At 46.1% G+C, this 27,973-nt stretch overlaps 1 protein-coding gene across 1 annotated transcript in view; it reads right to left on the bottom strand.

Annotated features, from left to right (window-relative positions):
* Nucleotides 1–27,973, bottom strand: part of MAP2K6 (mitogen-activated protein kinase kinase 6) — a 435,425-nt gene that overhangs the window by 182,891 nt on the left and 224,561 nt on the right. Inside the window, exons 3-4 of the mRNA XM_086930973.1 lie at nucleotides 26,230–26,278; nucleotides 5,726–5,839 (exon numbers count right to left, since the gene is read on the bottom strand). Of these exons, the coding sequence (XP_086787099.1) occupies nucleotides 5,726–5,839; nucleotides 26,230–26,278 (163 nt within the window). The remainder of the gene's footprint in view (nucleotides 1–5,725; nucleotides 5,840–26,229; nucleotides 26,279–27,973) is intronic.

Genomic DNA, 27,973 nt, shown 5'->3' with positions numbered 1-27,973 from the left:
GTCTTGTTACCGAAGTTATGGCAATGTTCAACTAAAGATTTTTCACCGCTTTAACCTTTAAGGCTTCTTTTCCAAGTATTGTCTGTGTTTCAACCACCTTATCTCTCCAGCGTCATCTTTCTGGCGGAGGTGGGTGGGTTCGCTAGTGAATCCAGAAAGATCATCAAGCTGCAAAATTACACCGACAGGTAAGAAACTATTCATTTTGCAGCGTGAATCTTTCTGGATTCACTATGCTGTGCATAGACTTTGTAGGGGTTTCTTATGTATGTGGCGGCTGGGTGGAAGATGAGCGTTGGTTATTGAATATGTGTTGAAGCACCCTTTGTCCGACTTGTGCTTCCTTGTTCATCTGTATATCCACACAGTAGTGCTTCGTGAACATGTGCACTGAAGCCCATGTTGCCGCCAGGCATATGTCCTGAATTGGTGTGTAAGCTAGGAAAGCTATTGTAGCTCCTTTTTTCCTGGTAGAGTGGGCACGTGTCCCCTATGTTAGTTCCTGCCCTGCCTGCTTGTGGCAGAACTGTATTGTTTGGGGCGATCTATCGCGCAATAGTTCCTTTAGTTACTGGTTTCCCCATGAAACTGTTAACGAAGGATACAAAGAACTGCTTTGTTTTCCTGTGTTCCTTCGTTCTCTCAATGTAGTGCATGACTGCCCTTCTGGCGTCCAGAGTGTGCAGTGCCCTTTCAGCTCTTCTTGCCGGTTTTTGGAAGAAACTCTGTATCTGTATAGTTTGATTCGAGTGGAACTTTGACACCACCTTTGGCATGAAGTGTGGGTCCGTTCTCATCACCACCCTATCGCTGTGTATCTGTATGTAGGGTTCCTGTAGTGTTGATGCCTGCAGTTCGCTCACTCTGTGCAGTGAAGTGATTGCTACCAGGAAAGCTGTTTTCATGGTAAGCATTTCTAGGGAGGCCTTGTGAATCGGTTTGAAAGGTTCCTGCATGAGTTCCGTTAGGACTAGGTTAAGGTTCCATGCAGGTGGTGGCACCCTCTTTGGCGGTGCGATCCTCTTTGCTACCTCCAGGAATCTCTTAAAGACCTGTGATGTGAAGAAACTCTTGCACGTTTCTCCTCTCGTGTAAGCGACTATCGCTGCCAAGTGAACCCTCAGTGAGGATGAGCTCAGATTTTTGTCGAGCAGGTGCGTGAGGTACTTTAGCACTGTTGAGTCCTTTTTCATCTTATTGTGTAGCTTTTCCCTCCTGCACCACAGTGTAAATCACTTCCATTTCTCTACGTAGCACTTCCGAGTGCTGGGTCTTCGTGCCACCCGAAGTACCCTTAGGGTGCTTTCTGGCAGTTTGAAATGCGCAAACTCTATGTCCTCAGGAGCCACGCTACGAGGCTCAGTGGCCCCAGGTGCAGCACTTCTCCGTTTTGCATGGAGAGTAGGTCCTTTCTTCTCCCGAATTTGTGGGGTGTTCTCTGTGTCATCTCCATAATCTGCGAGTACCATGTCTGCCTGGCCCACTGTGGTGCCACCAGTATCAGGGTCATGCTGCTCGCTCTGCACTTGCTGAGTACCTTGTGTATGAGCGTTACAGCGGGGAAAAGTGTAAGCAAATGTCCTGGACCAGTCTATCCATAGGGCATTCCCCAGGGAGCCCTCCCTGGGCTGTCTGGATGCGAAGTTTTGGCATTTTGCATTCTGGCGTGTTGCAAATAGGTCTACCGACGGTGTCCCCCACCTGTCGAAGAGTCTTCTCGTCTCTTGTGCATGGAGTTCCCACTCGCGGGATGCCGATGTCTGTCTGCTGAGCCAGTCTGCTTCTACATTGTCCTTTCCTGGTAGATGTATGGCTAGCAGGTCTATCTTGAGTGGGATGGCTCATCTCCATATCTCCTGCGCTAGTTTCGAAAGCGGTGCTGATTGTGTCCCCCCCTGCTTGTTGATGTAAAACATCGCTGTTGTGAGGTCTGTCTGGATCAACACTCTCTGGTTGTACAGTTTTGTTTGGAAGGCCTTTATGGCTAGGCAAACTGTCTTCAACTCCAGGTAATTGATGTGTCTGACCGCATATGCTGGTGTCCACAGGCCTCTTACTTTGAGTTTCTCCATGTGAGCGCCCCATCCCCTCTGGGACGCGTCTGTGGTAATGGTCACTGTTGGCGTTGGTTGCTTCAGAGGCTTCCCCCTTGTTATGTTCGCCATGTTCCACCATGCCATCTCTTTCTGCACTGCGTGCGTTACAACCACTAGATCCTCCCAACGACCTGTAGCTTGTGACCATTATCCTGTAGCCATTCCTGTAAAGGTCTCATGTGGAGCCGTACGGTTGGCACTAGGTGTATGCATGATGTCATCATGCCCATGATTTTGCTCGCTGTCCTCACTGTCCGAGCTTGCCCCTTCTAGTAGAGCTGCGTCTCCCTCACGAGCGCTATCATTCTCTTCTCGCTGGGGAACACCTTGCTCTGTAAGGTGTCGATCTATGCTCCCAGGAAGATTTTATTTATTCTGGATCCAGGGAGGATTTTCCCCAGTGGATGGAGAATCCTAGGTTCATCAATGTGCTGGTCACTCTCGGTGTGTGCTGCTTGCACATTTTGTATGAGCTTGCTTTGATCAGCCAGTCGTCCAGGTAAGGGTACACGTGTATCCCTTCCCTTCGTAGGTGTGCTGCGACTGTTGCGAGGCACTTTGTGAAAACCCTTGGTGCCGATTTGAGCCCGAACGCCAGGGTTGTGAACTGGTAGTGGTCTTCTCCGATGATGAATCTGAGGAGGTGTTTGTGGCCCCTCTTCATTGGGATGTGCAGGTAGGCATCTTTTAGGTCTATGGTGACCATGAAGTCTCCGCCTTGCAATTGAGGAAGTACCTCTTGTAGGGAGGTCATCTTGAACCTTTGCGTTCTTACGAACTTGTTTAAGAATCTTAGGTCCAGGATGGGTCTCATAGTTTCGTGCACCTTTGGTACCAGGAAGTATGTGGAGTATACGCCCTTGTTCCTTTCCCTGTAAGGTACTGGCTCTATGGCTTGTTTTTGCAGGAGCTCCTTTGCTTCCTCCCGAAGGAGCTCTAGGTCTTTCCTTGCTAGTGGCCTTCTTTTTGGTTTCCTGTCCGTTGGCTTTCCCTCCAACTCTATGCAGTACCCGTACTGTATGATGTTGAGTACCCATTTGTCTGATGTTATACTCTTCCACTCCCTGAAGAAGTGTTTCAGTCTTCCTCCCACTGGTCTTACATGTACGGAGGTGTCTAGCTCGTGTAACTCCTATCCGATGTGTTTCTGCTCCACCCTGGGAGTTTTTGCTCGGGTGGGCACATGGAGTTTTATTAAGTCACTTAGAGGCGGGCTGCTGTCCCCCTCTCTTATTATGTCCATGTCAATTCCCTCTCCTGCGAAAGGACCGACCTCTTGGTTGGTACTGCCAGGACTGTTTTTGCTGCCCCTGCTGAGTCTGGGTGTGTGCTTGGTGGGCTTGTTGGAACGCCTGGTGTGATGTTCCTGGCTGGTTTCCCCCCTCCCGTTAGGTCTTTGTGACGGGGTGCCCCTTTTAGTACCTCTGAACTGCAATGCCCCCATGGATCTTGCAGTCTCGTTATCCTTTTTCAGTTGGCTGAGTTTCTCGTCAACTGGGGCCCCCAAACAGCGTTTCTCCGTTGAACGGTCTGTTAAGGATGCTGTGCTGCACTTCTGGCTTGAAGCCCGAAATTCTGAGCCAGGCTTTTCTTCTCTCCGTGATGCCCATCATCATGAGCCTGCTGGAGGTGTCTGCTCCGTCCAGGGCAGTCTTGAGGCAAGAATTGTCTACATTCTTTCCCTCTTCGACAAGGTTTTCAGCTCTTTGCGTGAATTCCTGTGGCATGTGCTTTACTAACTCGCCCAGCTCGTCCAGGATCTGGTATTGGGGCCTGTTGAGCAGAGCACTGGAATTCGCCATGCGCCAGTGCATTGCGGCATTCCGTTCAATTCTTCTCCCCACCAGGTCCATCCTCTTGCTTTCTTTGTCTGGAGTTGGCCCAGAAGTGGTAGGCACATTGGCCCTCTTTCTTGCCGTGGCTGCGATGATGGAGTCTGCTGAGACCGATCCCTGAATGTAGGGTGGGTCCTTGGAGGAATGTTTATACTTTTTCTCCGACCTGGGAGTGACGGCTTTGCATGTAGCTGGTTCTTTGAAAGCCTCTTTTCCCTGTGCCATGACACTGTCGAGCATAGGCAGGAACAGGCTCCTCGTTTGTGTAGGGAGCAGTGTCTGGAGAAGGAAGTCTGCTTTCTGCTTTTGTTCGTCGAGTTTTACTTTGAAAACTGCAGCTGCATTCCTGATGACTTTGTTGTAGACCCCAATGTCATCTGGCAGCGAGGGCCTCGAGGGGTACATGTCGATGGCTTCCTCTGGGCTCTCGGTGTCGATGTCCTGCCAATCTATATCCTGAGTGTCCGAGGATGCAGACCCGAGGAGTGTCCTGCGGTCGTCGTCTCCCTCCTCCTCGTAGTAGGAGGCCTCCTCCTCCTTCTTGGTCGTCGAAGGTCTCGACGCCCACCGACTGTCCTTCGACGTCGTAGTCCTCCTCCGTTTCCTCGACCACCTGTAGCCTAGGTTTCGTCGGGATTGTGTATTCTTTCATCCTGGCGTCGAAATCTTTTTTCCGCTGCAGGATGTTTTCCATCTCGGCCTTGAGGCGTCTTCTTTTTCTCCATTTCGGCCGCGTGGTCTGCGTCTAATGGATCGACACCTTTTCGGCGCCGAGCCGACTTTCGTCGTCGAAGGTTTCGGTGCCGAGCTGGCTCTCGGGTCCTTCGGTAGCGGTGAAGGGCCGGTGGCTGTCCCTTGCCCTGCATGGTGGCGTTGGCTATCCTTGGTCTCTTTCTCACTCGAAGAGTCTTCGGCGTGAAGGCGGAGCAGGCGTTGCAGTCCTCGCTCTCGTGGTCGACCGGTAGGCAAAGGTTGCAGACCCTGTGCTGGTCCTTCTGCGCATACTTGTGGTGGCAGTTACGGCAGAATTTGAAAGGAGTGTTGTCCATCTCATGCGTTCAGGGGCCCCCTGAGCTTGCATTCTCCGATGGATGTCGAAGTTCTTCTTCCCCTTTGTCGTCCTCTTTGATGATGTAGTCTCCTGTAGTCTTCTCAATCTTTTTTCTTGCAAAAGTCCGTATTTTTCTTCTTCTTTCTCCAAAAATGTCTGGAGCCCTTTTGGGAATGATCCAGACCCAACCGCGGAAAAAAGAATCTGAAGATGGCGCCCAGGAGTGGGAGCTTCCGCAGGAAGCTTGCCGACGTCACCGGAAATACACCAAAGGTGGGACGTCGACGCCTACCTGGGCTACGAAAAAAAAAAAAAAAGGACTACGAATCCGGACCCAACCACAAGACCGCGGAATAATGCACAGCATAGTGAATCCAGAAAGATTCACGCTGCAAAACTACTGGTTACACCTGGAGGGATGCAATCAAAACTCTCTGGCCACCCAACTCGTACTTGCTTCAATTTTTTAAATCATGAACTGACATTGAATTAAGTATATTTGAAATACGGTAGGTCTAGAAAAAGTGCAAGCTGTCCATGTTATTCATTTAAGCAGCGGAAGAGGAGTGGGTGCTCGTGCACATAATGTTGTATGACCTCTGACTCGCAATCAAAAGTCATAGGCTTAAATCAACAATTTCCCAAAAGATTTCCATCTTAATATCAAACTATGCCAATTAAAATGAAGTTGAACAGAATAGATCTTTCGCCTTTGTTTCACAGTAAGCAACCATGCAATGTACCTTCACTGCCATTATCTGACCACTTGGAACATGTCGCATCTTCTCCACCACACCATAGGCTCCACGGCCAAGTTCCTCAATGGGCTCGAGGTCATCTGCCTTCACTTCAAAGTTCTGTGACAGAGAAATGGAAAGAAGAATGAAGGTTAAGCCACCGATACAATAATGCACCACACAACCTATCGACCCTTTAACCTAAGATATTTTTATCCCTCGTCGAATTACAAGCTGAGGGGAATGAAACAGGACACCCAAATCCATCTATCCATGACACAAATATATGAACATAGGGGTGTGAGCTATGAGAGTTATGTAACTAGAAATATTAAAATAAGTTTATGATGTCTCAAACATATCCTTCTTATAAAGCCATCATTTTAAAAAAAGGAATTATATTCTGGCTGCATAAGACTACTTGACCCCCAAAACCTATGCTATGACATGACAATGAAGTATAAATGCCTCATGGTTCCTAAAATATTATCACTTCAACCCATCTGCCATTTTTAAAACTGTTGTCCAGAAAAATTCGGCCTGCAATGTCTACCCAAGCTAAATTACTTCTCTAATTATACAAAAACACAAATCAAAAATGAAATTCTCATGACAACTATTTTTTTCAAGGAGGTATATCAAGGAGCCAGGACCAGAAAATAAACACTTTCTTTTACAATATTTTGAGACCACAGCTATGCATTGTTTCAAGAGTGCTTGTGAGTCCTATAATGACAGCATATAAATACGAAATAGATATGGGAAGTACTTGAGGTCAGATTATTTGTTTGAAACCTTTCATGAAAGATAAATTACTAAAAATGAATGCATATTGATGGGTAAGCCGAGCCAAATATTTGAAGCATTAACCAATTTCAAGTAATATTGTAAACTGAAGTAGTTAGCGGGTGAGTGCTAAATAAAATGCAAACATTCACAGAAAAGTTGGCAATAACGTACTTGTAGTTGGGCATTGTGCTTCCTTGAGCATGTGCATACCGTCCTGTGGCAACTGAAGCTAGCCATATTCTAAAATCTCAGGTGTCAAATCACTAATTTTATTGAGCATGGATTGAGATGTAAAATAGTGCTTTCTTGTTTGCTGAACACATATGTGGTTTCTATTTTGTAAAATGGGACGACAATTGCACAAGCTGGTGCAGCAATAATCGTCATTGCTACTTGAAATATTTCCCTACCTCTATATAAAAATGGAGCTGCGAGCAAAAAGTGTACCCAAATATTCCTGGCTAATTAGTACACAGCAGTATTAAGTAGACGCCAGGAAGGTGATTTTCACCTGAGATCCACACTCCCTGACCAGAGAGACTTGACATCTCCACTCTTTCTGGAAATGGGTCCATTGGTATGGTTATCCGTAGTTGTGGCTCTGCTAAAGATTTGCCCCGTAATGGGTTGATAGCATTTAACCAGGCAAGTTGCTGCTGAATCCTGTGCATAACAAACCCCAGATGTTCCTAGGACCGCTTAGCTGGTGACCAATGATTGTAGAGCTACTTACTACAGGGATGAGGGCATGAAAGTCTTGACTTTAGCATCTAGTATATAATTAGTACAGGTATGGAGGATACGTTTACATAAACCATCCCATATATATGTGCAGATAAGAGAGATGCCATGATGTGAGTACCTTATTTACTATTGGACTTGGACTGCACCTCACTATTAAAGCCCACATACGCTAAAACCTATTTGGAGTTCGGTGTTTCAGTCTGCAGGAGAACTGGCCTGGCAGTAACGGCTAGTCTGTTCCTTTTGGAGCAATATTAAGTCTAACTTGCATTCGGCTGGTCTCTGTCTACTGACATAGTGGGCAAGAAAAGATGGGACTGTGTTATGCCCAGAGTTTTTATTAGTGGCTGAGGTTAATTAAGCATACCACCAGTGCTTTTGTTTTCCTATTTTTTTTTTGCTTTGAGTCCTTTTCATTAGCTAACTTCCTCGCTCTCCATTATTTCAGGACTTAGTAATTAGTTACACTTGAACCCTTTGAATAGCTTTTCGTTATCTATTTTGTGCTTTAAACAGAGAAGTGTGTGCTGTTTTGGTTCCTTGATTTCTGTGCCCTGTGGAATTATGGATCTTAATGCCCCAGCCACCCACTTTCCTTGTAACTCAGGTTTCATCTCCTGGGGTAGTTGAGGTGCCTCAGAGTCCTATTCCATCCTGTGGGCTGGCAGGTGTATGCAACCTTGGCTTCTAACTTGCTTTAATGTCCAATAGTAATGCATTTAGTGCAAAAAAGGGAGGCAGTTTCATAGCACGCACAAAGTAGTAATGGCTACCTAGGGGTCTATTTGTTGAAGTGTTTATCCCACGAGAAGATGGTCTGTGGGATTGAAGCCTGAACTGGAAAAATATCCACTGGGCCTGCAGTATACCTCTCTAAACAAGAGTGAACATTTATGATGGAGCAATTGCTTAGCTTCAGCAGGGATGGAAACTATTGCTCTGAATAAAGGGTTGACATGAGCTTCATCACTGCTAACAGAGAATCAATAAGGCTTGGGCTTAGCTTCAACACTATTAGCAGGGAGCCTTTCTGATATAGTCCTGGACCCTTGATATACCTAGGTAAAATACATTTGTCCAAAGATATTATTTTTGATTGGTATTTTTGTATCATTAGAGAAGTAATTTAGCTTGGGTAGACATTGCTAAGACAGGACAAATGTTTCTGGACGACATTTAAAAAAATGGCAGTTGTGTTGCAGTGATGATGTAATATTTCAGGAACTCTAAGACCCATATACTTCATTTTGGTGACAAAACATACGTTTTGGGGGTCACGTAGTCTTTTAGGGACCGAAAAGAACTCCTTAGAGAAACCCTTCTTCCATCTTCCAAAATGGCGGCTCTATAAGAGGTGTTTTAGCAATCATACTGGTAATGTTTTTTAATATTGTTTTTGTTTCAGGTTTTCCATTTATTTAAATTCATAAACATGAACGAAGCAGGTGGTAGCACATGATTTTTACCTCCTGACAAAGTTGCTAACTGATAAATCTGTGGACTCCTCCGACAAAAAAAATGTGTCATATGCAGGAGCGGCTGGTTCAGGTAAGACCGGTGAGGCAGGAGAGCTGGGGGGGACGTCGACAGACAGTATTGGGAAAATAAAATATAAAAATGTAATTAAACCACTTACTTTGCGCTCACCGCATTTCTGTCCCAGAGAGCGAATGCAAGTGGCCCCACCATCCCACCTCTCTTACCTGAACTGGCAGCGCCTGGTTATATGGCAAACTAATCTAAATAAAAAGCGAACATCAACTACGGCTGAACAGAAGAGAGTTCGCGATTCTGCAGAAATGCGGCAACACAAAGTTCGCAAAAGATTGAAACTGATTGGTGAGGCAGTCAAATATTCTATCATTGTAGCAACAAGTGCTACAAGTCGTACACAATGGAAAAAAGACTAGGAAAAAAATTTGGAAAAAAATAACAGAAATCAGTGAATCACAAACAATAATTCAAGTCTTCTGAGAAATCGACAACAACCAAATCCAATGCCCATCCACTTAGAAGATCGATAGCTACCCCTCTTCAACCTCCAAAAATGGATCAGAAAGGAGAGGATCTTCAATGTGTTATCTGTGGTTTAGCCAGAACAAGAACCTAAGAGGCTGATGAAAAATTACACAGTATGTTAGACTCAAAGATGAAGTTTTCAGCTAAGTAGCTGATCTTAACAGTGAGGTGACGGTATTTGCAGTGGATTTGTATGTCCACCTGAACAGCATGTGTGCATACAATCAAAAATATAAATGTACAATGAGCTCCCAGCACCAACGTAACTTACAGCCTTCAGTTAAGTTTGCACTCTTTAAAAAAGAAAATAAAGTTTTAAAGCCACTCTCGAGTGCTGGCTACGGGTTCACAGTAGGGGGATTAGCGAAATAATAGTCAACATTGATGAAACTATATTGATCCATAATAATCCTTAATAATGAAATTAAGATTTTTCTGGTGAGAATGTACAATGACGGAATTCGTTTTCGTCAGTCTAAGAAAAAGAATGAGACACTTATGGTGTTGTCAGCTGATTTGACTCTTGAACTTCTTACTGCCAAAATAAGATCACAGGATGCAGTAAAATGAGCAGGAATCATTTAAAGAAATGTCTTAGATTTTGGACTTAATGACAAATTTTGTGATGATCCAGAGCTCCACAAATCATGGGGGTCAACAAGAATGCCTGATGTTGTCTTACCATTTTTTACATCATAGTTTAATATCCGCAAAGCAAATCTGTTACAAACTAAAGTTCTTGAGTTCGGAACAGAAGCCAACAGCATTGATGATGGCTTTAAAGATATAAGACATGAAATGGAAGACAATCCCGTGAACAGACAAGCTTATGCTGTGTAAACGTAGTGCCTTTTCCAAATCATGTTTAATGAATTACATCATGGCAAAACAAAGAAAACTGCCTTACTCATGAAGACTGCCCACGCCGTCTATGACAAGTGCAAAAGTAGAGTAGGATGGGTGTATCACCAAGTTATAATGACATAGTAGGGAACAGGAACTTGCAAGCAGCTCATGCTGTAAAATCCTGTGACTCCGACAGCACACCACTTCCAAATCACTTTAGCAGCAAAGGATTTACGATTGCTTGATAGAATTCACTTTTCGATGCCCCAATCATCCCCGTTCTGATATGTGAGTTAGCATCATATGGCTAACTGATGATATACGCACTGTGATTAATTCCCGTTGCTACCTTATTATTCAAATGTATGTGTGACGGCATTAGTTTCTTAGCTTAGCCTGTGTGCCGCCATTTTGGGTATCCCTCTGTGTCCGCGAGCCTCACTCGCTCATCTGCCCCTCCCGCAGGAATAGAGAATTTCACTAAGACAGCAGTTTTCGTTTCTCGGCTTACTGTGGCCGAAACTAACAAGTCTCTTTATCAGTAATGTTCTCATGCCCCAGAGACGCTGAAGCCTAGCTCCATGGCCTTGAGTAAAGATAGCGATGTATCCTTTGCAGGTGCAGATGCCTGCTGCATGATGGCATTGTTCGCTGGTCTGGGTTTCAGTAATTTTCCAGAAGGGGCGTACCCTAATGAACTGTGTTGCATTATAATGTATTGCTGTGATGCAGAGAGTCAGTCCTCTCGTTCGCACTCCTAGGAGTGAGGTCGGACAGGGCCCTCTCATATGAGTGTTGTTTGGCCTAATAAAGACTATTGTTTATTCTTCTCCACTGTCCGGCTGACTTCGTATATAGTTACTATAGGTGAGTGTGGTAAGTCACTCGGGTGGATTTGAGCCACGCTTATCAGATGGCGCCCGAATAGGGACCCCGCGATAAGGATCTTTCTCTCCCGTAGGTGGGTAGCAGAAGACCGGGGACCCGCTGGTCGGCACGGTGGGCCCGGGTACCCATCTGATGCCGAGCTTGGTTCTCGCAGCGCTGCCCCACCCTGCTGATCGGAAGAGGTCCCGGTTCGGATCTTACGCCGGGGTCCAGAAGGCGGAACTCGAAGCTGACCGTGTTGGTCCTGGCAGCCGGAGGTGGAGAACGGTAGAGGTCGGTGCCGCCTACAGAAGGTGAGTGGTCCACCTGTGATTGTTTCAGGAACTGGAGTGTTCCGGGAGACTAGGGTGTCTCCAGTGGTTTGAGGAGCCGGTGTGCTCCTGGGGCTAGTGTGCTCCGGGGAACTCAGAGTGCGAGCAGGCGCTCTGACAGACTTGACGAGGTTGGGAGAACATATAGATTTATTGTTTGTAGTGATCCGACCGGGTGGTACTGTGGTGAAGGCGTGGCTCATTGCGGGTGGACTCCGGTGCTTACCCTGAACTCCTAGAGTGGCGGTTCAGTGGAGGTGAGTCCTGGGTCTCCCGTGGTAAAGTGCGCAGTGATCCGTAGTGCCGCACGGGGAGCGGATTTGTTCCCCGTCCTCAGAACAGTTAGTGCACTGTTCGGTCTGCGGTAGGGTCCAGGTTCCCCAGGACTTGGTCGACGGGCCTTGTCCCATTTGGTAACACGTGTTTGGAGGTATTGTATATGTGTGTGTGATTTCCTAGCGTATAGTTATATGTGTGTATGAATGAGCTCGAGCTAGTGATTCAAGGTAACGAAGTTTGTGGAGAAGTGTTTCTTTCACACCAAGGTAGAGATGCCGTGTTTCAGTAAGTTACGATGTTTTGGATGTTGTTGTCGACCCTCAGATGTCAGATTGGCTGAGAGCCAACCTGCACCCCCCGAGGGCACTCCAAGCTTTGATATGTATATCAAGCATGGATTGCCCCCGATTTTATTTGGCACTTTATGGCACCGGTACACCGCTGACAACGTGGATTTACAATGGCCCTTGACAGGTTCTTTCGAAGAAGCTAAATTGGATTATTTGCAGGACAAATTGTTTGCTAGACGTAGCCGTCAAAGTATGTTTGATTCTTTAAGAGTGTGGCAGAAAGAAGCCAGGAAACGTAAGATGAGAGAAGAGAAAGAGGATTTTAAAAAGTCCGCGCAGACTATGGCACAGAAAACGAGAGAACATACTAAGAATGAGAATGAGCAGCGCTTGGAGCGCGCAGATAGGCTTTGTAGGTTGAAAGAAAATAAAAGTTATGTAGTGCGAGAGGATGACCAAGATGAGATGGAGGACATTTTGAGTACTCGACCCCCTCCTCCTTATGCCCCGCAGTCCTTGTACCCCTCCTTGCCAGCTCCATTAGTGGGGTTCCGGGTCCATCGGCAAGTGCCCCACACCAACATGGCGCAGCGATTTCTGCTTCCCCGCCCTCGACACCCCTCGTTTCTTTACTCCAGACCACTTCACCTGCACCCTCCCAATTCTCTTTAGCACTCCCTACTGTTTCAGCTAGTACTACCCCCAGTCAGGAGATGTTAACGCCGAGTCGAGGCACAGGTAGCGGACTGCTCTCACAGGTACGGAAGTTGCTTACACGTTCTACAGTTGGTTTGGATGAGAAGAGTATAGTGGCTAATCAGGCATGCCAGTGGGCAAGGAATAATATTTATTCGTTTGAAGACATTTGGTCCACCATGAAAGATTTTGAGCCCTTGATGCAACAGCACGCTTTGTGGCATATGTCAAATGTATTGATACCGCTATGGGAACAGGGGTATGGAGGTGTGGCTCCGGCGACTTTGCGAGATATACAGAGCGGAGCCTTCTGAACGAATACTGGGGTGAAGGAGGTGATGCGTAGCTTACGCGCTTTATTACAGTACAGAAATGAATTGCCCTCTGCAGGTACGCCCCATTTTCCAGGTATACATCCAATGCGTGAGGTACACCCTATCTTCCATCCCGAAATCCCCGAGATAGTAGATCCAGTCACGAGGGCTGTCACCAGGAACAGGGTAGATGCGCATTTTCAGGAGCAATGGGTGTATACTCCATGGAAGAGAAGTGAGGTACTGGCCTTAAAGGCTCAGTTGCTGGATTCTAGAAAGAACCCTACTGCATATTACAAGGAGCTGACGGAAGCTGCGTCTTCCACTGTAATGACTTTAGCCGATGTTGAATTGTTTTTTGGGCTTCTAGTCCCGGTCGATGTATGGCGGCAGGTGAAAGGTACAGATCATTCGGAAGAGTTGGGAGGTACGTGGCAGGAGTTGCAGGATTGGGATAAAGAACGTAAGCCAGGGGAAAAGCCGAAAGCTGAGATCTTGGCCTTACCGGGGCGCATAATAAAATACATTCACTCTCTCATTCCCCCGAAGAAGGTAGACTGGGACAAGTTGACGGCTTGTAAGCAGAAAAAGGATGAGGCGGTCTCGGACTTCTTCACGAGTTTCGAAGAGACGTTTATGGATTTCAGTGGGCAGGATGTGTCACAGGATGGAGGGTTGCGACTCTTTGTTAATAGGTTTGTCATGAACTTATTGCCCGAAATTTCAGCGCGATTGCAAGCGTCGGAGAGCACATGGACCACGTCCTCTCCCTCTGGTATCCTCAGTATGGCACAGTATTATGAACACAGAGAAAATGAGAGTAAGGACAAGCAAGAAAAGAAGGCTAAGGATTTAAAGACTAGGGTTTTGTTGCAGCAAGTGGCGAGGGGCCGAGGAAGAGATGCGGCGCTAGGACGTGGTGGTGGCGGCTATGGGAGAGGTGAAAGTAGGGAAAGATTGGGACCGAATCAGTGTGCGAAGTGTAAGCAGGAGGGACATTGGTGGAGGGATTGCCCTCTGTTTCAGTCGAATGCCGGTACAGGGCGAGGACGAGGAAGAGGTAGTGGTGACTCTGGGAGGCAGAATGCACGGATGGATGGGGCAGGGAGGCCAGGAGGTAATTATTTCGACAACGGCGCAGACAGACAACAAGTGCAAAGGGGCGGTGGTCAGTACTATAATGATGATTACTCAGTGGACGATCTGACAGGGTTCTCCCACAACTAGGAAAGCGTAGGACAGAGCGAGGGACCAGTGCCTGTGGAAGTTGATCAAAGGGGACCCTATGTCGAGGCAGACTTATTGGGGTTTCAACAAAAATTTCTAGTGGATACGGGTGCAACGAAAAGTTCAGTGGCTCATTCTCGGGTCCCAGGGGCGGCTCTGTCTGGCAAGAATAATATCTCTGTGGGTTTTTCAGGTACCCCGGTGATTAGCCCCATTTCTAAACCCCTTACGTTAACGATTGGTCCTTTCACTGTTGATTCACCGTTCCTATTGACATCGAATTGTGGAGAAAATTTGCTGGGCTTAGATTTACTGAAGAGGTTGCACGCCACCATCTATTGTTCCCCGGACGGCGTGTACCTTACGTTAGGCCCGACTGTCGCTCGCCCACTACAATGTTTTTCTAAAGATGACCCATTACCACCTGAATTTCAAGGGATACCCGACAATTTGTGGGCTGTTAATGATACAGATGTAGGTAAAATGGATATCGCCCCGGTCACAATAAGGGTAAAGGTGGGAGCGAAACTACCCAGAGTTCCACAGTACAGGATTCCTAGGGAGGGAGAAAAAGCTCTGTTACAAATAATACAAGATTTGATTAGGTCTGGTGTAGTGGAAGAGACGGATTCCAACATATGTAACAGCCCTATACTACCGATCCTTAAAAGACGGTCGCCTGAAGCTACAGATAATACTCCTGATGTATATAGGTTTGTGATTGATCTGCGCCACGTGAATAGAGTAGTGGAGCCACAATACCCGGTGGTCTCGGACATCACTACGATATTGACGATGATACCCCCCTCTGCTAAATATTTCTCTGTTCTGGATTTGAAGAATGCTTTCTTCAGTATTCCAGTGCATGAAGACAGCCGTTATCTATTCGGATTCTCATTGGCTGGCCGAAGCTTCAGGTTTAAGAGAATTCCCCAGGGGTACACTGAAATTCCGAGCATATATAGTCAGGCACTAAAGGCGCAATTGGATGAACTGGAACTTCCGCCTGGCAACGTCATGTTGCAGTATGTGGATGATATCCTGATAGCATCGGACGACGAGAGGGGTTGTCGGGATGCTACTATTAAATTACTACACCATTTGGCAAAAAGGGGGCATAAAGTGTCCCTTCCAAAGTTTCAATACTGTCGAACGGAGGTTACCTACCTCGGTCACCTCCTTTCGAAAGCGGGGAGGAGATTGACGCCAGAGCGCATACAAGCCATTACTAACATGAAGGTACCTAACACGCAGCGAGAGGTGCGCGCATTTCTGGGCATAACATCGTATTGTCGCCAGTGGATACCTAACTATGCGTTACTAACAAAACCCCTATTGTATCTGACTACCAAAGAAGTGCGCGAACCCCTACCCTGGACCCCTGCATGTCAGGAAGCGTTTGAGTCACTAAAAACAGCTTTATGTTCTGCGCCCGTTCTTGGAACACCTGATTACCAGAAGCCTTTTGTTCTTTACGTACATGAGGCGGAAGGTTGCGCGGTGTCTGTCTTAACACAATGTTTCGGAGGGAAACAGAGACCCTGCGCTTACTTCTCTGCAATGCTTGACAATGTGGCAAGAGCGCTGCCGAGTTGTCTGAGAGCCACGGCGGCTGCTGCGGTCTCTATAAGACAATCGGCAGGGCTGGTATTGGGTTCAGACCTCACAGTAATGGTACCGCATGCTGTGGATATTTTGCTAAACAGAACACAGACGCAGCATTTAACTAGTGCTCGTCTTACTGGTTATGAGATGACCCTTTTTGCACCTCATGTGACAATAAAATGGTGTGCTACATTGAATCCTGCCACATTGTTACCTATCCCCACAGATACAAAGGACGATGACATACATGACATACATGACTGTCTATTTAGGACAGAGGAGGAGACAAAGGGGAGGGTGGACCTGACGGACAAGCCCTTAGACGAACCGGACGGGGAGTTGTATGTGGATGGGTCTTGTTTCAAACTGGCAGATGGTACATCGACAGCAGCGTATGCAATAACGACATTACAGACGGTAGTGGAGACCTCTAGGATACCTTACAATTCGGCCCAAGCTGCCGAAATCATAGCCTTGCTGACAGCATGTGAATTGAGTGAAGGATTGGACGTGAACATTTATACTGACAGCCAATACGCCTTCGGCGTGGCTCATAATTATGGGCGACTGTGGGCAGAACGGGGATTTCTGACTTCTCATGGACAACGCATACAGCATGGTCCACTAATATTACGACTGTTAGCAGCACTGACGTTACCCAAGCGATTGGCTGTGATAAAGTGTAGCGCACATAAGACAATAGTGGATGATGTGGGACGAGGCAATGCCTTTGCAGACGAAACAGCAAAAGAGACTGCTCGGACAAAATTACCACGGATGTTTGTGGCAGGACCAGCTAGATGGGTCCCAGATGTTAACATGTTCGCAGATACTGTGCAGAGTGTGAAAAATATACAGGAGAAAGCGACTGAAGACGAATTGAGGGCATGGAAGGATGGGCAGGGGCGATTGGATGCGGATGAATGTTGGACAGATGTGACCGATAAGAGACGATGGTTACTCCCGAATGCATATGTTCTTCCAGTAGTGACGATGGCTCATGGGCCTGCACATATTAGCGCTAAAGGAATATGCAAACTGTTGGACCCAGTGTGGAGCAATAAAAATATCTCCAGAGTGGCAACTCACTTGGTCCGACAGTGCATGGTGTGTTTGAGACACAATCCTGGAAAGGGTACCCCTGTCCCGGTGGGAAATTTTGCACCTCCCTCTTTCCCTTTTGAGGTGATTCAGATGGACTATATTGAGATGGAAAGGGTCAACAATCTTAAATACGTCCTGGTGGTTGTATGTGCTTTTAGCAGATGGGTTGAGGCCTTCCCAACGAAGGACTGTACGGCCATTTCTACTGCAAAGATGTTAATAAAGGAATACTTTTCTCGCTTCGGATTACCTAGGGTGATCTGGAGTGATAATGGTACGTCCTTTAACGCAGAATTAATGAAGCAGATATGTAAAGGCTTACAGATTTCCCAAAAGTTCCACGCGGCTCAACACCCTCAGGCCGCAGGACTTGTGGAGCGGTTTAACGGAACGCTCAAATTAAAGATGGCCAAAATACAGGAGACCACAGGACTCCGATGGCCAGATGCCCTCCCTTTAGCCTTGCTTTCTACGAGAGTAACAGTTAATTCAAAAACGGGCATCTCCCCACATGAAGTGATATTTGGCCGCCCGGCCAATATCTGGGGAGTGCCCAGGCCTAAATGTTTCTCCGAAATTCAATATCCTTTGTTGACAGACTACTTGTATGCTTTGACTAAAGATCTTCGTTCTATTCATCAGCAGGTAGCAGACACCCTGAAGCCGTTGCCGGAGGGGCCTGGACACTCCATCAACCCAGGTGACTGGGTCGTCGTGCGAAGATATCAACGGAAATCCTGTCTGGAGCCTAGGTGGTCGGAGCCGCGACAGGTGCTCCTCACCACGCGCACGGCGCTTCGTGTGGAAGGCAGGAAAGCGTGGACCCACGCCTCGCACGTAAAGAGAGTCCCGCAGCCGTTACCCTATGATAAGTGGGTAAAAGAAGGCATTGCTGATGAGGAACATGAGCAAATACCCAGATATGTTCCCTTCTCGGATGCTTCACTGATGGGAGAGGAGCAAAGTGGCAAAGAGAATCCACAGTCACGTGCAGAAAAAAGTGTTTCAGTGAGCTCTGCTACTCCCGTTGCTACTAGTGAAGAGCCATCAGAGAGTCCAGCACCTGCCATAGATACACCTGTTTTGTTCACTGATCCCGAAGTGCGAGGGAGCACTCGCTATAATCTGCGGCCCCGAAGAAAATAAAAAAATAATACAGAGTGACAAGTGTGATGGACTAAACACTGGAAGAAGGGCTTAGCGAACTTTCTAATAACGAAGATTTAGTGGTAGGGATGGACTTGTAAGAGCCCTGGTGTTTAGCCGAAGATTGTGTTCTATGAGACTATAGAGTGGTGTGGGGCCCAGATTAAGTGCTCCTCTGTTTCCATTGCTGTGCGTTGAGCGACGTGGGAATAAGGTATGGACGGTAAAAGCCTGCCTGTGAGGCTTTGAAGGACACAGGGAGAAGATCCCTTCTTTTAGGGTTGAAGAACCCCTCTGGCCGGCTTTGTGGATTGTCTGGGACTATTTTTTTAGTAGAAGTATTTTTCCTTTTTTTTCATTTTTTGATATATTTTGAACGCTATTGAAAATGTACCCTTTTGGTCACCCCATCCCTGATGAGGAGCAGCCCTTTGCGGCTCCTCCGAGACCCGTGCCTGATTCCCCCTGGTTGTCCCTTTCCCGAAAAGGAAAAATAGTGCTCCTTATTATCGTACTAATTGCCTTTATAGTGACTCTTGGTATATTGTTCTTTTTGGATAAAGCCTACCCCGTTCATGTGTTTGCACCCACACCTACTGCTGTTCCTGAACATAACATGATTACTGTGGATTATGGTGAGCGAATGTTGAGGAAGGGTTACAAAGAAAATGTTTTTATAAAGACTTTGCACCATGCACATGTCACCACCAATCTGACCGACTGTTGGGTCTGTGGGCTCCTCCCTTCTGCTGCCTACAAGAAAGATAGATTTCTAGCACTCCCTTTGACGCCTGTGAATAGTTGTGTGGGGTGGTATACTCTCATAGGTATTTTCAGCAGCCAGATTTTCTGACTCCTCGACTGCAGAATAGGGGATCGACAATGACAATGCGAGTACGTCCTCTACCTCCTTCTTCCCTTGGACGAATATATACTGACGGACGTTTTGATCAGACATTTATAGAGACGTGTGAGAAAAAGGTGGGCCGGTTTCTGATTCTAAATGACACTGACAAAGTTAGGGAAAGTTTTTTGCAATTGAATTCCTCCTTGTCTTACAGACACCCCCCAAAGGGAAACGACAGTGTTAAGTCTCTGATACCCCTGGCTGTGGTGGGTCCCTCACCATTTTTCTGTATTGAAGGCAGGGGCCCTATCAAGGTTGGTAATAGTTCTTGTAATGTGACTGCATTAATACGTTTGCCTCTCAGCCCCTCTCTGGTTACTCCCCCTAGCATCTATTTTGTGTGTGGAGATAATGGATATTTATGGTTGCCCGAAGGTTGGGGTGGGGTATGCTACTTAGCCTATATGATTCCTCCTGTATATGTGGCACCCTCCGACTATCATAAGACTCATCGTAGGTTTCCTAGTCCACAAGAGCAGCGCAAAAGGAGGGAACTTCAGGTAGATGACGTTGACCAGACAGACACCTCCTACCAGCAATGGACTGACTTTTCTAAGGGCTTGCTGCCTTTCTGGGGTCCGATATTTAATAGTAGGGCCATTCGACGACTGTCCAGGGTAATGGAAAAGGTAGTCCTTACTGGAGTTGACATTCCGACTAACATGTCTGTTGAGATTCAGGCTATGAGATTATTCACGATTCAAAATAGGATGGTGCTTGACGTCATCCTAGCAGATAGGGGCGGAGCCTGTCGCGTCATCGGGACGTCTTGTTGCGTGTATATTCCAGACTCAGCTGCGACTGTTAACTTGGCAGTACAGAAATTACATAGATTAGCGACTGAACTACATCAGGATAATGGGACATGGTCCTTACGGGGGTGGCTCTGGGGTGCTTTCTCCTCTTGGGGTTGGAAAATATTAATGGGTTTGGTTGGTGTCGTGAGCGTAATACTGACATGTTGCCTTTGTGTATTTTGCCTTCCTCCATGTTGCTCAATGTGTGCCACAAACTTACGTCCACAAAAGAAGGTGTCAGGTCAATATACTGCTTCGATGATTACTGATGTTCCTGACGCAAATTGGTTGATGTTTATTTCAGATGATGTTTTTGAATAAAAATGATGCTCTGCCCTTAGAATGGATGTGTCGGCGCTACCCTTTGGCAAATAAAAATGGCTGCAGTTAGCCAATGATGCTAAATGGAGGGTCTGATAGAATTCACTTTTCGATGCCCCAATCATCCCCGTTCTGATATGTGAGTTAGCATCATATGGCTAACTGATGATATACGCACTGTGATTAATTCCCGTTGCTACCTTATTATTCAAACGTATGTGTGACGGTATTAGTTTTTTAGCTTAGCCTGTGTGCCGCCACTTTGTGTATCCCTCTTTGTCCGCGAGCCTCACTCGCTCATCTGCCCCTCCCGCAGGAATAGAGAATTTCACTAAGACAGCAGTTTTCGTTTCGCGGCTTACTGTGGCCGAAACTAACAAGTCTCTTTATCAGTAATGTTCTCATGCCCCAGAGACGCTGAAGCCTAGCTCCATGGCCTTGAGTAAAGATAGCGATGTATCCTTTGCAGGTGCAGATGCCTGCTGCATGATGGCATTGTTCGCTGGTCTGGGTTTCAGTAATTTTCCAGAAGGGGCGTACCCTAATGAACTGTGTTGCATTATAATGTATTGCTGTGATGCAGAGAGTCAGTCCTCTCGTTCGCACTCCTAGGAGTGAGGTCGGACAGGGCCCTCTCATATGAGTGTTGTTTGGCCTAATAAAGACTATTGTTTATTCTTCTCCACTGTCCGGCTGACTTCCTATATAGTTACTATAGGTGAGTGCGGTAAGTCACTCGGGTGGATTTGAGCCACGCTTATCATGCTGCTTTTGATAATTTAGATTTTGAAGACATCTGTTCTTTGTCTGGGACATCCAGCACACATGATACTGCCATGGTGCGTTTTCAAGACTGTACCAAGGAAGTAGGTGCCGGAAAAAAAGCTGTATCATCTGTAGGCATAAACAAAAATGAAGCGGCACACCTATGACCTAACTGATTTGCCAATGTGGGCAAAATCACTACAAGCCTTCAACAAGTCTCAGAAAATGTCAAAGTGACTGAGAATATGGATCTTCTCCTTGATGCTGCAGTCCACAAAGCTGATTTAACCAAATTTACCATACCTCTTACTCGGTGCGGTCTGAAGGATGAGGAAAAGACAGTTCCTCTGTAGGCTGGAATTCATGTTCTGATCTTCCACAATTCCATCCCACTGACGAAGGTTGGGTTTTTACCAGTAATGCCATTTCCAGGCACAAACTACACAACACTATAGAAAGCTTTAAAAAAAGAAATCCAAAATGTGTGTGCTCGGCTTAAAGAGCAGCCAATTTTCTGCGATGAAGGTGTTTTTCCATATTGTTGCTGACATTTTTATGAGCAATCCAGTAGAATTTGATGATCTTTATCCAATCATACTGAAGGGTTACTATATTGAAGCTTTCCAATAGGATGTACTTGTGTAGGGGCCTGAGGTCCAGAATGGGGGCAGGTTCTTTAGCCCCTTTGAGGACGAGGGCTTTGACCTCCTCTTTGAGAAGTGTTTGATGTTCTACTGATAGCCTGTGTGTCAGTGGTGGAATGTTGTGAGGTGTGGAAGTGAGCTCCAGACAATAACCATGTTGGATAATATCCAGCACCCACTGGTTTGAGGCGACAGTCTGCCATGTGGGTAGAAAATAATGTAAACGTCCCTTGATGGGTGTTATATGGTCGGAAGAAAGAAGAGGGAAGTCAGTGTTTGTTGGCAGGTGTAGATCCTTTTGGGAACCACCCCGGTCTCTCCCTCTGGAATTACTGCCTCCGCAGGATCACCTGAAGTAACCCCTGGGAGGGGTGTGCTGGCCCTGAGTGCATTGGTAAGAGGTGGAGATGTTTAGAGAAGGTTGTTTTCAAACCTCCACAGTAGGAGGGGTGACGGAAGGAGCCACGAGGAGCTGGTGTTTGTAGAGTCCCACTGCTTTTGCGATTTCTGTATCTTTTTTTATTTTCTTTAAAGTTTGGTCCACCTGGGGGCATGTTCAACATATTTTGCTGAGCCCCTGGTTTAAACCCAGAAATACAGAGCCATGCATGCCTCTATAGGAGAATGTTTGTGTTGACCCTCCTAGCTGCAGTGTCAGCTGAATCTAAGGCACAGTAAATGGATGCATATAAAATAAGATTGCCATCTGAGACAAGTTGTTGGCCCCATTTTCCATGCTCCTCACTGAGATATTGGAGAAGATCCTCCACTTCGTCCCAGTAGGCACAGTCGTACCTCGCAAGGAGGCCCATAGAATTTGCAATACGTCAATGGTTGGCTGATTGTACTGCTACCCTTTTCCCAGCCGCATCAATTCTTTTGTTCTCTTTGTCTAAAGACGGGACATCTCCATTGGCCTGGGAGTTTGCCTGCTTTTGGGCGTAGTAAAGACTAATAAATCTGGTAGAAGTTGGCCTCGAATATAGATGGGGTGGCCTTGTACTTTTTGTCCACCCTGGGCGTTATAACCCTAGCACTAACAGGATCTTTAAATATGTCTGTGGTATGTCTAAGCATATTTTCACAGTATCTGGAGCGTCCAGGGATTCGTGGAAGGACAACAGTCTTTTGGACGATGGAGCAGCAGCAGTCGAAGGGTGAGCAAGGATGAGGTTGGATGGCGAGTTGTTTTTGTTTGAAGGCCAGCTGTGGATGGAGGATGGGTTTGACCGTTGTGCTGGAATCTGGCTTTGAAATTTTTGGATCTAAAAGGGTTTTTCATTTCAGTGCTGATGGTCCACTCCGAGTGGAAACTTGAGGAAGTCGATGCTGTGAATTGACTCGACTCAAATCAAGGAAGGCTGCAGCAGCCTGTAAAGTCAGATCGAGTGCATGAAGGAGGGCGAAAAAGGTATGCAGATTGTAGCCCTTGGATCATCCCATCACGAAGCCAGATCGATCCAGGCGGATCTTACGATGACAACTAGGTAAAAGTCGCAAGGCAATGAGTTTGCCAATACCTTATTGTCTGTATTTATCATAGAGATAAGTCTGTAGGACTCACATCATTTAGGGTCTTTGTCAGGTTTGAGGATGGTCACAATAAGGGCCACCCGAAAGGAGGACCCATGTTTGCAGTGACTCCTTATACAGGTCAAGAAGATGGGGAGGAGGGTTGGGTAGTAAAGGTCCAAACTCCTTATGCAAGGCAACCGTAAGGCCATCGAAGCCAGGGGCCCTTTCTCCAGGCAGCTCTGCAATGATGTCACCGATCGCCTCTACTGTGAAGGGCTCATTCAAGAAAAGGTGGCAACCCTCCTCTAGCCAGAGGAGCTGAACTGAGTCCAAATGAGAGATCAAATATGGGGGAAGAGGTGGGACGTTGAGAAGAAGAATACAAGTTGACATAGAAATCAATCATGGTTCGTTAAACTGCCTCATATACCACTTGTATATTTTTATGGTCATCTAACAGGTCGACCACATAGCCACTAGCCCATGGTTTACGCAACAGCCCCACTAAGGTCTTCCCCTGCCCACTCTCCCTCCCCATAGGGCCTAGCCCGAGTTTCTGTGCTCAAATGAGAAGTCTCTCAGAGGGCTTCCTCCTCATACTCCTCAATCGATCCACAGATAAACACGAGGAAATTCGTCTCACCATTGTCGAAGTATTGAAGTTCTAGGGCACGAATGTCCGACTCAAAATGAGACAGAGTCGCTCGTATCATCTTCAACACCCCAGCCTGTTAGGCAATAAAGACCCCACGGATAACCACCTTGAAGACCTCCCAAAGAGTGGATGAGGAGTCCACAGACTGAGTTCAGTGTAAAGTATTCAACAATTGCATCCCTAACCTTGTGGTGGAACAACTGATCCCGCAAAGCACCAGTAGGGAGCCTCTAAGAAGAAGCATGTAAAAAGCGGCGGATGGGTGCAGCTCCAGAAGCACGGGGACGTGATCAGACAGCGACTGAGGAAGGTGTCTGACATCGACAGTCCAAGAACCTCATCTCTGGTAGCAAGCCAGTAATCTATTTTGGCCCAAATATTGTGTGTGGAGGTGATGAATGTCCGTTCAGTGCTATGTAAGTGATGAGTGCACCAGATGTTCGAGCAGCAGACTGTGGATGCGGTCGACGTGTGACGATGGACCTATATGCAGTGGCGTCCAATACCACATTAAAGTCGCTGCCCCACAGTAACCCCCCCGGGCCAATGGTACGCACTAGTCTCCAAACCTCCCTGAAAAATGCAGGATCGTCCATGCTGGGACGGCACTCTGAGAGCAGTATCAGTGTGCGGCCTAGTAAGATCCCAGGCAGCATAACACACCGTCCTTGCCGGTAGCAAAGTATGGATCGCCTACATTGTAATCCTCTGCGGGGGATCATTGCCACCTCCTAGCATGACTTGAGTAACAGGCCACGCGTCTCTCGACCACCCAATGCGCCCTCAAGTATGATTGCATCGTGTCTGTCAGGTGTAACTCCTGTAACAGACATATGTCAATGTTGTGGCACTGTATGTGGGAGAAGACTAGTTTTGCCTTACTACTGTCGCTCATACCCCTAAAATTCCAAGTCAAACAGGTTTGATTGAAGCCATCAGAAGGCATACATAGGGCAATGGACACTGCCAGACAGTAAGGTGCTAACAATGTAGAGTGGTGTGTAGCGCTGGGCTGAGTGGTGAAACAGAAAAAATATTTTTTTAGGAAGAAGAGGAATTAGCACCAGGTTCTGTGCATATTTTAAATCATCTTACTAGACGTTGTACAAACTGACTAAATACTACTGTGAATAATCTTGATTTATATTTTCATTTTATTATTGTTGTATTCTTATTTTATTTTTCAAACTTTTTTCATTTTTTACAGTGACAAATTCACAATAAATAATTTTTCAAACAATCAATATTCTGTACATAAATAAATTCGCAGTGCAGACAGGATACAGAAAGTGTATAATACAATTCATTAATCAATGTTCATATACAGAACCAAAATTCCATTCAAACTGAAAAAAGAAACACATTACAAAAACAGTACAGTGTTTTATCAAGTAGGTACTGTGGTGCCCAACCAGGACGCCCACAGCTTCACTTCTATTAGAGCCACAGTCCATGCGGCCCGAGGAGGCTCGGGAAGAGGATGCCATGCTAAAAAAAATAGTATATCTAGGGACGCAGAGCCTTTACTGATCTCCTGCTGAGATCTGATTGGTTAACACCACCGCAACCAGGAAGTAGTGCAGCCATCTTAGGACTCTGGACCCAGGACCGAGTCCTAAGAAAAACGCAACAAGATAGACATATTGGGGCAGGGTACAGATACCCTGACCCGCTAAGCCTGGTGGTGGGAACCCACTGGCCCGCCCTGGGCAGAAAACGTATTTCTTTTCATTTTGCATCCAATTCGCGAAAGGGCAGTGAATCCGCTGCAAAAATCCTCCCCCTTAAAAAAAAAAATATACATGTTGATGCATTAAAAAATAAACCCCCTAGAGTGGGCCAGGGACAGAGGGCGGCAGCATTTATGTAAGGGGGCAACCATTTCCCTAGGCTGACATTTCATAGAATGCTTGAATTAATCCCGGCCAGTGGTAATTACTCAGGACCGCGTTCCAGGCACACCATGCCACCTCAGTTTGGACCCAGGCATGTGCAAATCATTCTTGACCCACCTCTAAAAGGAACAGTCCATCCGAACTGCCAGGCCAAGTCCTTCATGAACTGGAACACAAGCAACCCAAGACCAGTTTTGAGCTTAATAGAGTTCATCAGTAAGGTATAGCTTGGTTGCAGAGGCACAGTATGCATGGTATCCATATGGATTCCATATGGAATGTTATGCTTGAATTAGTCTCGGTCACTGGTAATTACAGAGGGCAAAGAGTTTACCAATGTTAACAGATTCAAAGTATAAAACATGTAATGCGTACTGTAACATATTGCTAAAACCATTAGCAGAGTAGATAGGTCCCAAAAGTGAGACTAATTGGGTTTGCCAATGCCCATTGTACAAAAATAGAATGGTGCGGTGGGTGGAATACAAATGTGCACTATTATAACCAAAGACCAGTGAAGAGGGTTGTCTGACAGCGATTATAAGTAAGTATTTTATAAATACCATTTTATTAAAATCAAAAGGTCTTGGATATTGTCAGCTCTAAACACGAATTTAGACAAACCTATGACCACCTAAACAATACCCGCCTACTGCTTTGTTTCTGACCCTCTCATAAAAAAAAACAGATTAGACATGCTGAAAGGTTAAAACCGTAATTATGCAAAAACATAAGCAACAACTATAATTTTACCTTGTCCCCAATTGAAATGCAAGCTTTGGAGTCCAAATCTCTGGGCGGCCTGTGGCAGAGAAAAAAATACAAAACTCCATTAAGACTTACGAAAGGATCAAGGGCACAGTCGTATGAGTCACAGAACCGACAGTGTATTGTAGTCTTCACTAAACAGATGAATGTACAATGGTTATGTAATGGAACACAGGTCATCTATTGCTTGAAGATCAAAAGATACAGGTTTGTAATAAATAACTCATGCACAGCGTATTCAATAGCTTATTGATGCAGGTAAGTCTTGGGAAGGCCCATGTTCAATGTGAATGATCAACATTGTTAGACCTAGAACCAAGCCTGTCCAAACAATAAGATTCTTCACAAGAGCTTAGATCTGAGCACCCGATCTCTACTAAAAAACGGACTGAAATTCCAGTCCCGCTTGTTCGTTGTACTATATATGAGGATACTAGGATCTGCTGCTGAGATGTGCATACTAGCTACAAGACATGTTTGTATGTTGCCAAGTCAAATCAGCCTTTCATGCCTTCCAAGTGAATAAAATGGATAAGACCAGGTTAAAGAAATAACTGCATGTTGTAATAGCATTGAATAGAATCTTTAAGTCTCTGACAGCACACACATTATTACTACAACTATATACTCTTTTATAAAGACGAGAGATGATCAGAAATACAGTAAAAAGCTATCGCCAACGGGGTAATTTAAGGTTTGGCAGAGCAGGAAAAACTCTGTAAACCAGCGGGTGGCTCTCTCCATCAAACCTTTGGTTTCCCCACCTCACTCAGACATCAGAGAACACCTTGCTTTCACAGCAATGCCCATTGTTCACAGCGCTTTACCCTTCAGTATCCACAACAGGGAGTCTAAGGGGATGTGTTTGAACTGAACTGGAACATTCCATTTCATTGTAGGTTTCCTCCCTTGATTTACCAAGTTCTGAGGGAGATTCTACAGGACCAGCTCTAAGTCATTTTTCATCACCCTGGACTGACTGAGAAAGGTGTTGTACATATTTTTATTTTTTATTTATATAGGTTTTATATAGGGCTAGCTAGACCCGAAGGTATCAGAGCGATTTACAGAATAGGGCGCAAGGCAATAATCCAGTCACTGAGTATATGATGCACAGCAATCTTAGGTTCAAGTACAAATAACATAAGCACATAAGAAAAAAGATATTAGGCAATGAGGATTGAATACAAAACAGAAGCACCATATGTATATGAACAGAAGTTAGACCCAAAGGGTTGTTAATGGTTGTAGACGAAACACATATTTTGAGGTCCAGAGAGAGAAAGACCTTCTAGGCAAAAGAGGCCGACAAAGAAAGCAGCCAACTGTTCAACAGGTTCAGAACTGAGAGCGATAGAGACTAATTGAACAGAGTTCAGGAATTGCTCATATGTTCCAGAATGTGTTTAGGAAATGGTGTTTCAGGCCTCTTTTGAAGCTAGTGACAGAGGTGTTGCATGGTATGTCCCTCAGGAGAGAGTTCCATATGCTGGGAGCGTTACCGAGAAAGAGCTTGCCTTGGTCGATTTCTTTTTTACTTTGGGAGGAAGTGTGTTGTAGCCTCCCAGTGAGCTGGTTACATGACCTCCCCTTGTGACCCCCACCCTGTGTTCCTCTCAGGACAGATTTCTTCTCTCAGTATGAGTGGCAGGTACTGTTCCCAACCTCCATAGTCTAGCCACCATATCTGGAGATTGAGCGAGGGCACCTAAGCTCCTTTTAGCTGATC

This window comes from Lissotriton vulgaris, chromosome 7 (genome assembly GCF_964263255.1).
Source record: "Lissotriton vulgaris chromosome 7, aLisVul1.2, whole genome shotgun sequence".
In the NCBI taxonomy this organism is placed as follows: Eukaryota; Metazoa; Chordata; class Amphibia; order Caudata; family Salamandridae; genus Lissotriton; species Lissotriton vulgaris.
The sequence above is the reverse complement of the archived record's forward strand: the minus strand, read 5'-3'. Positions and strand labels throughout refer to the sequence as shown.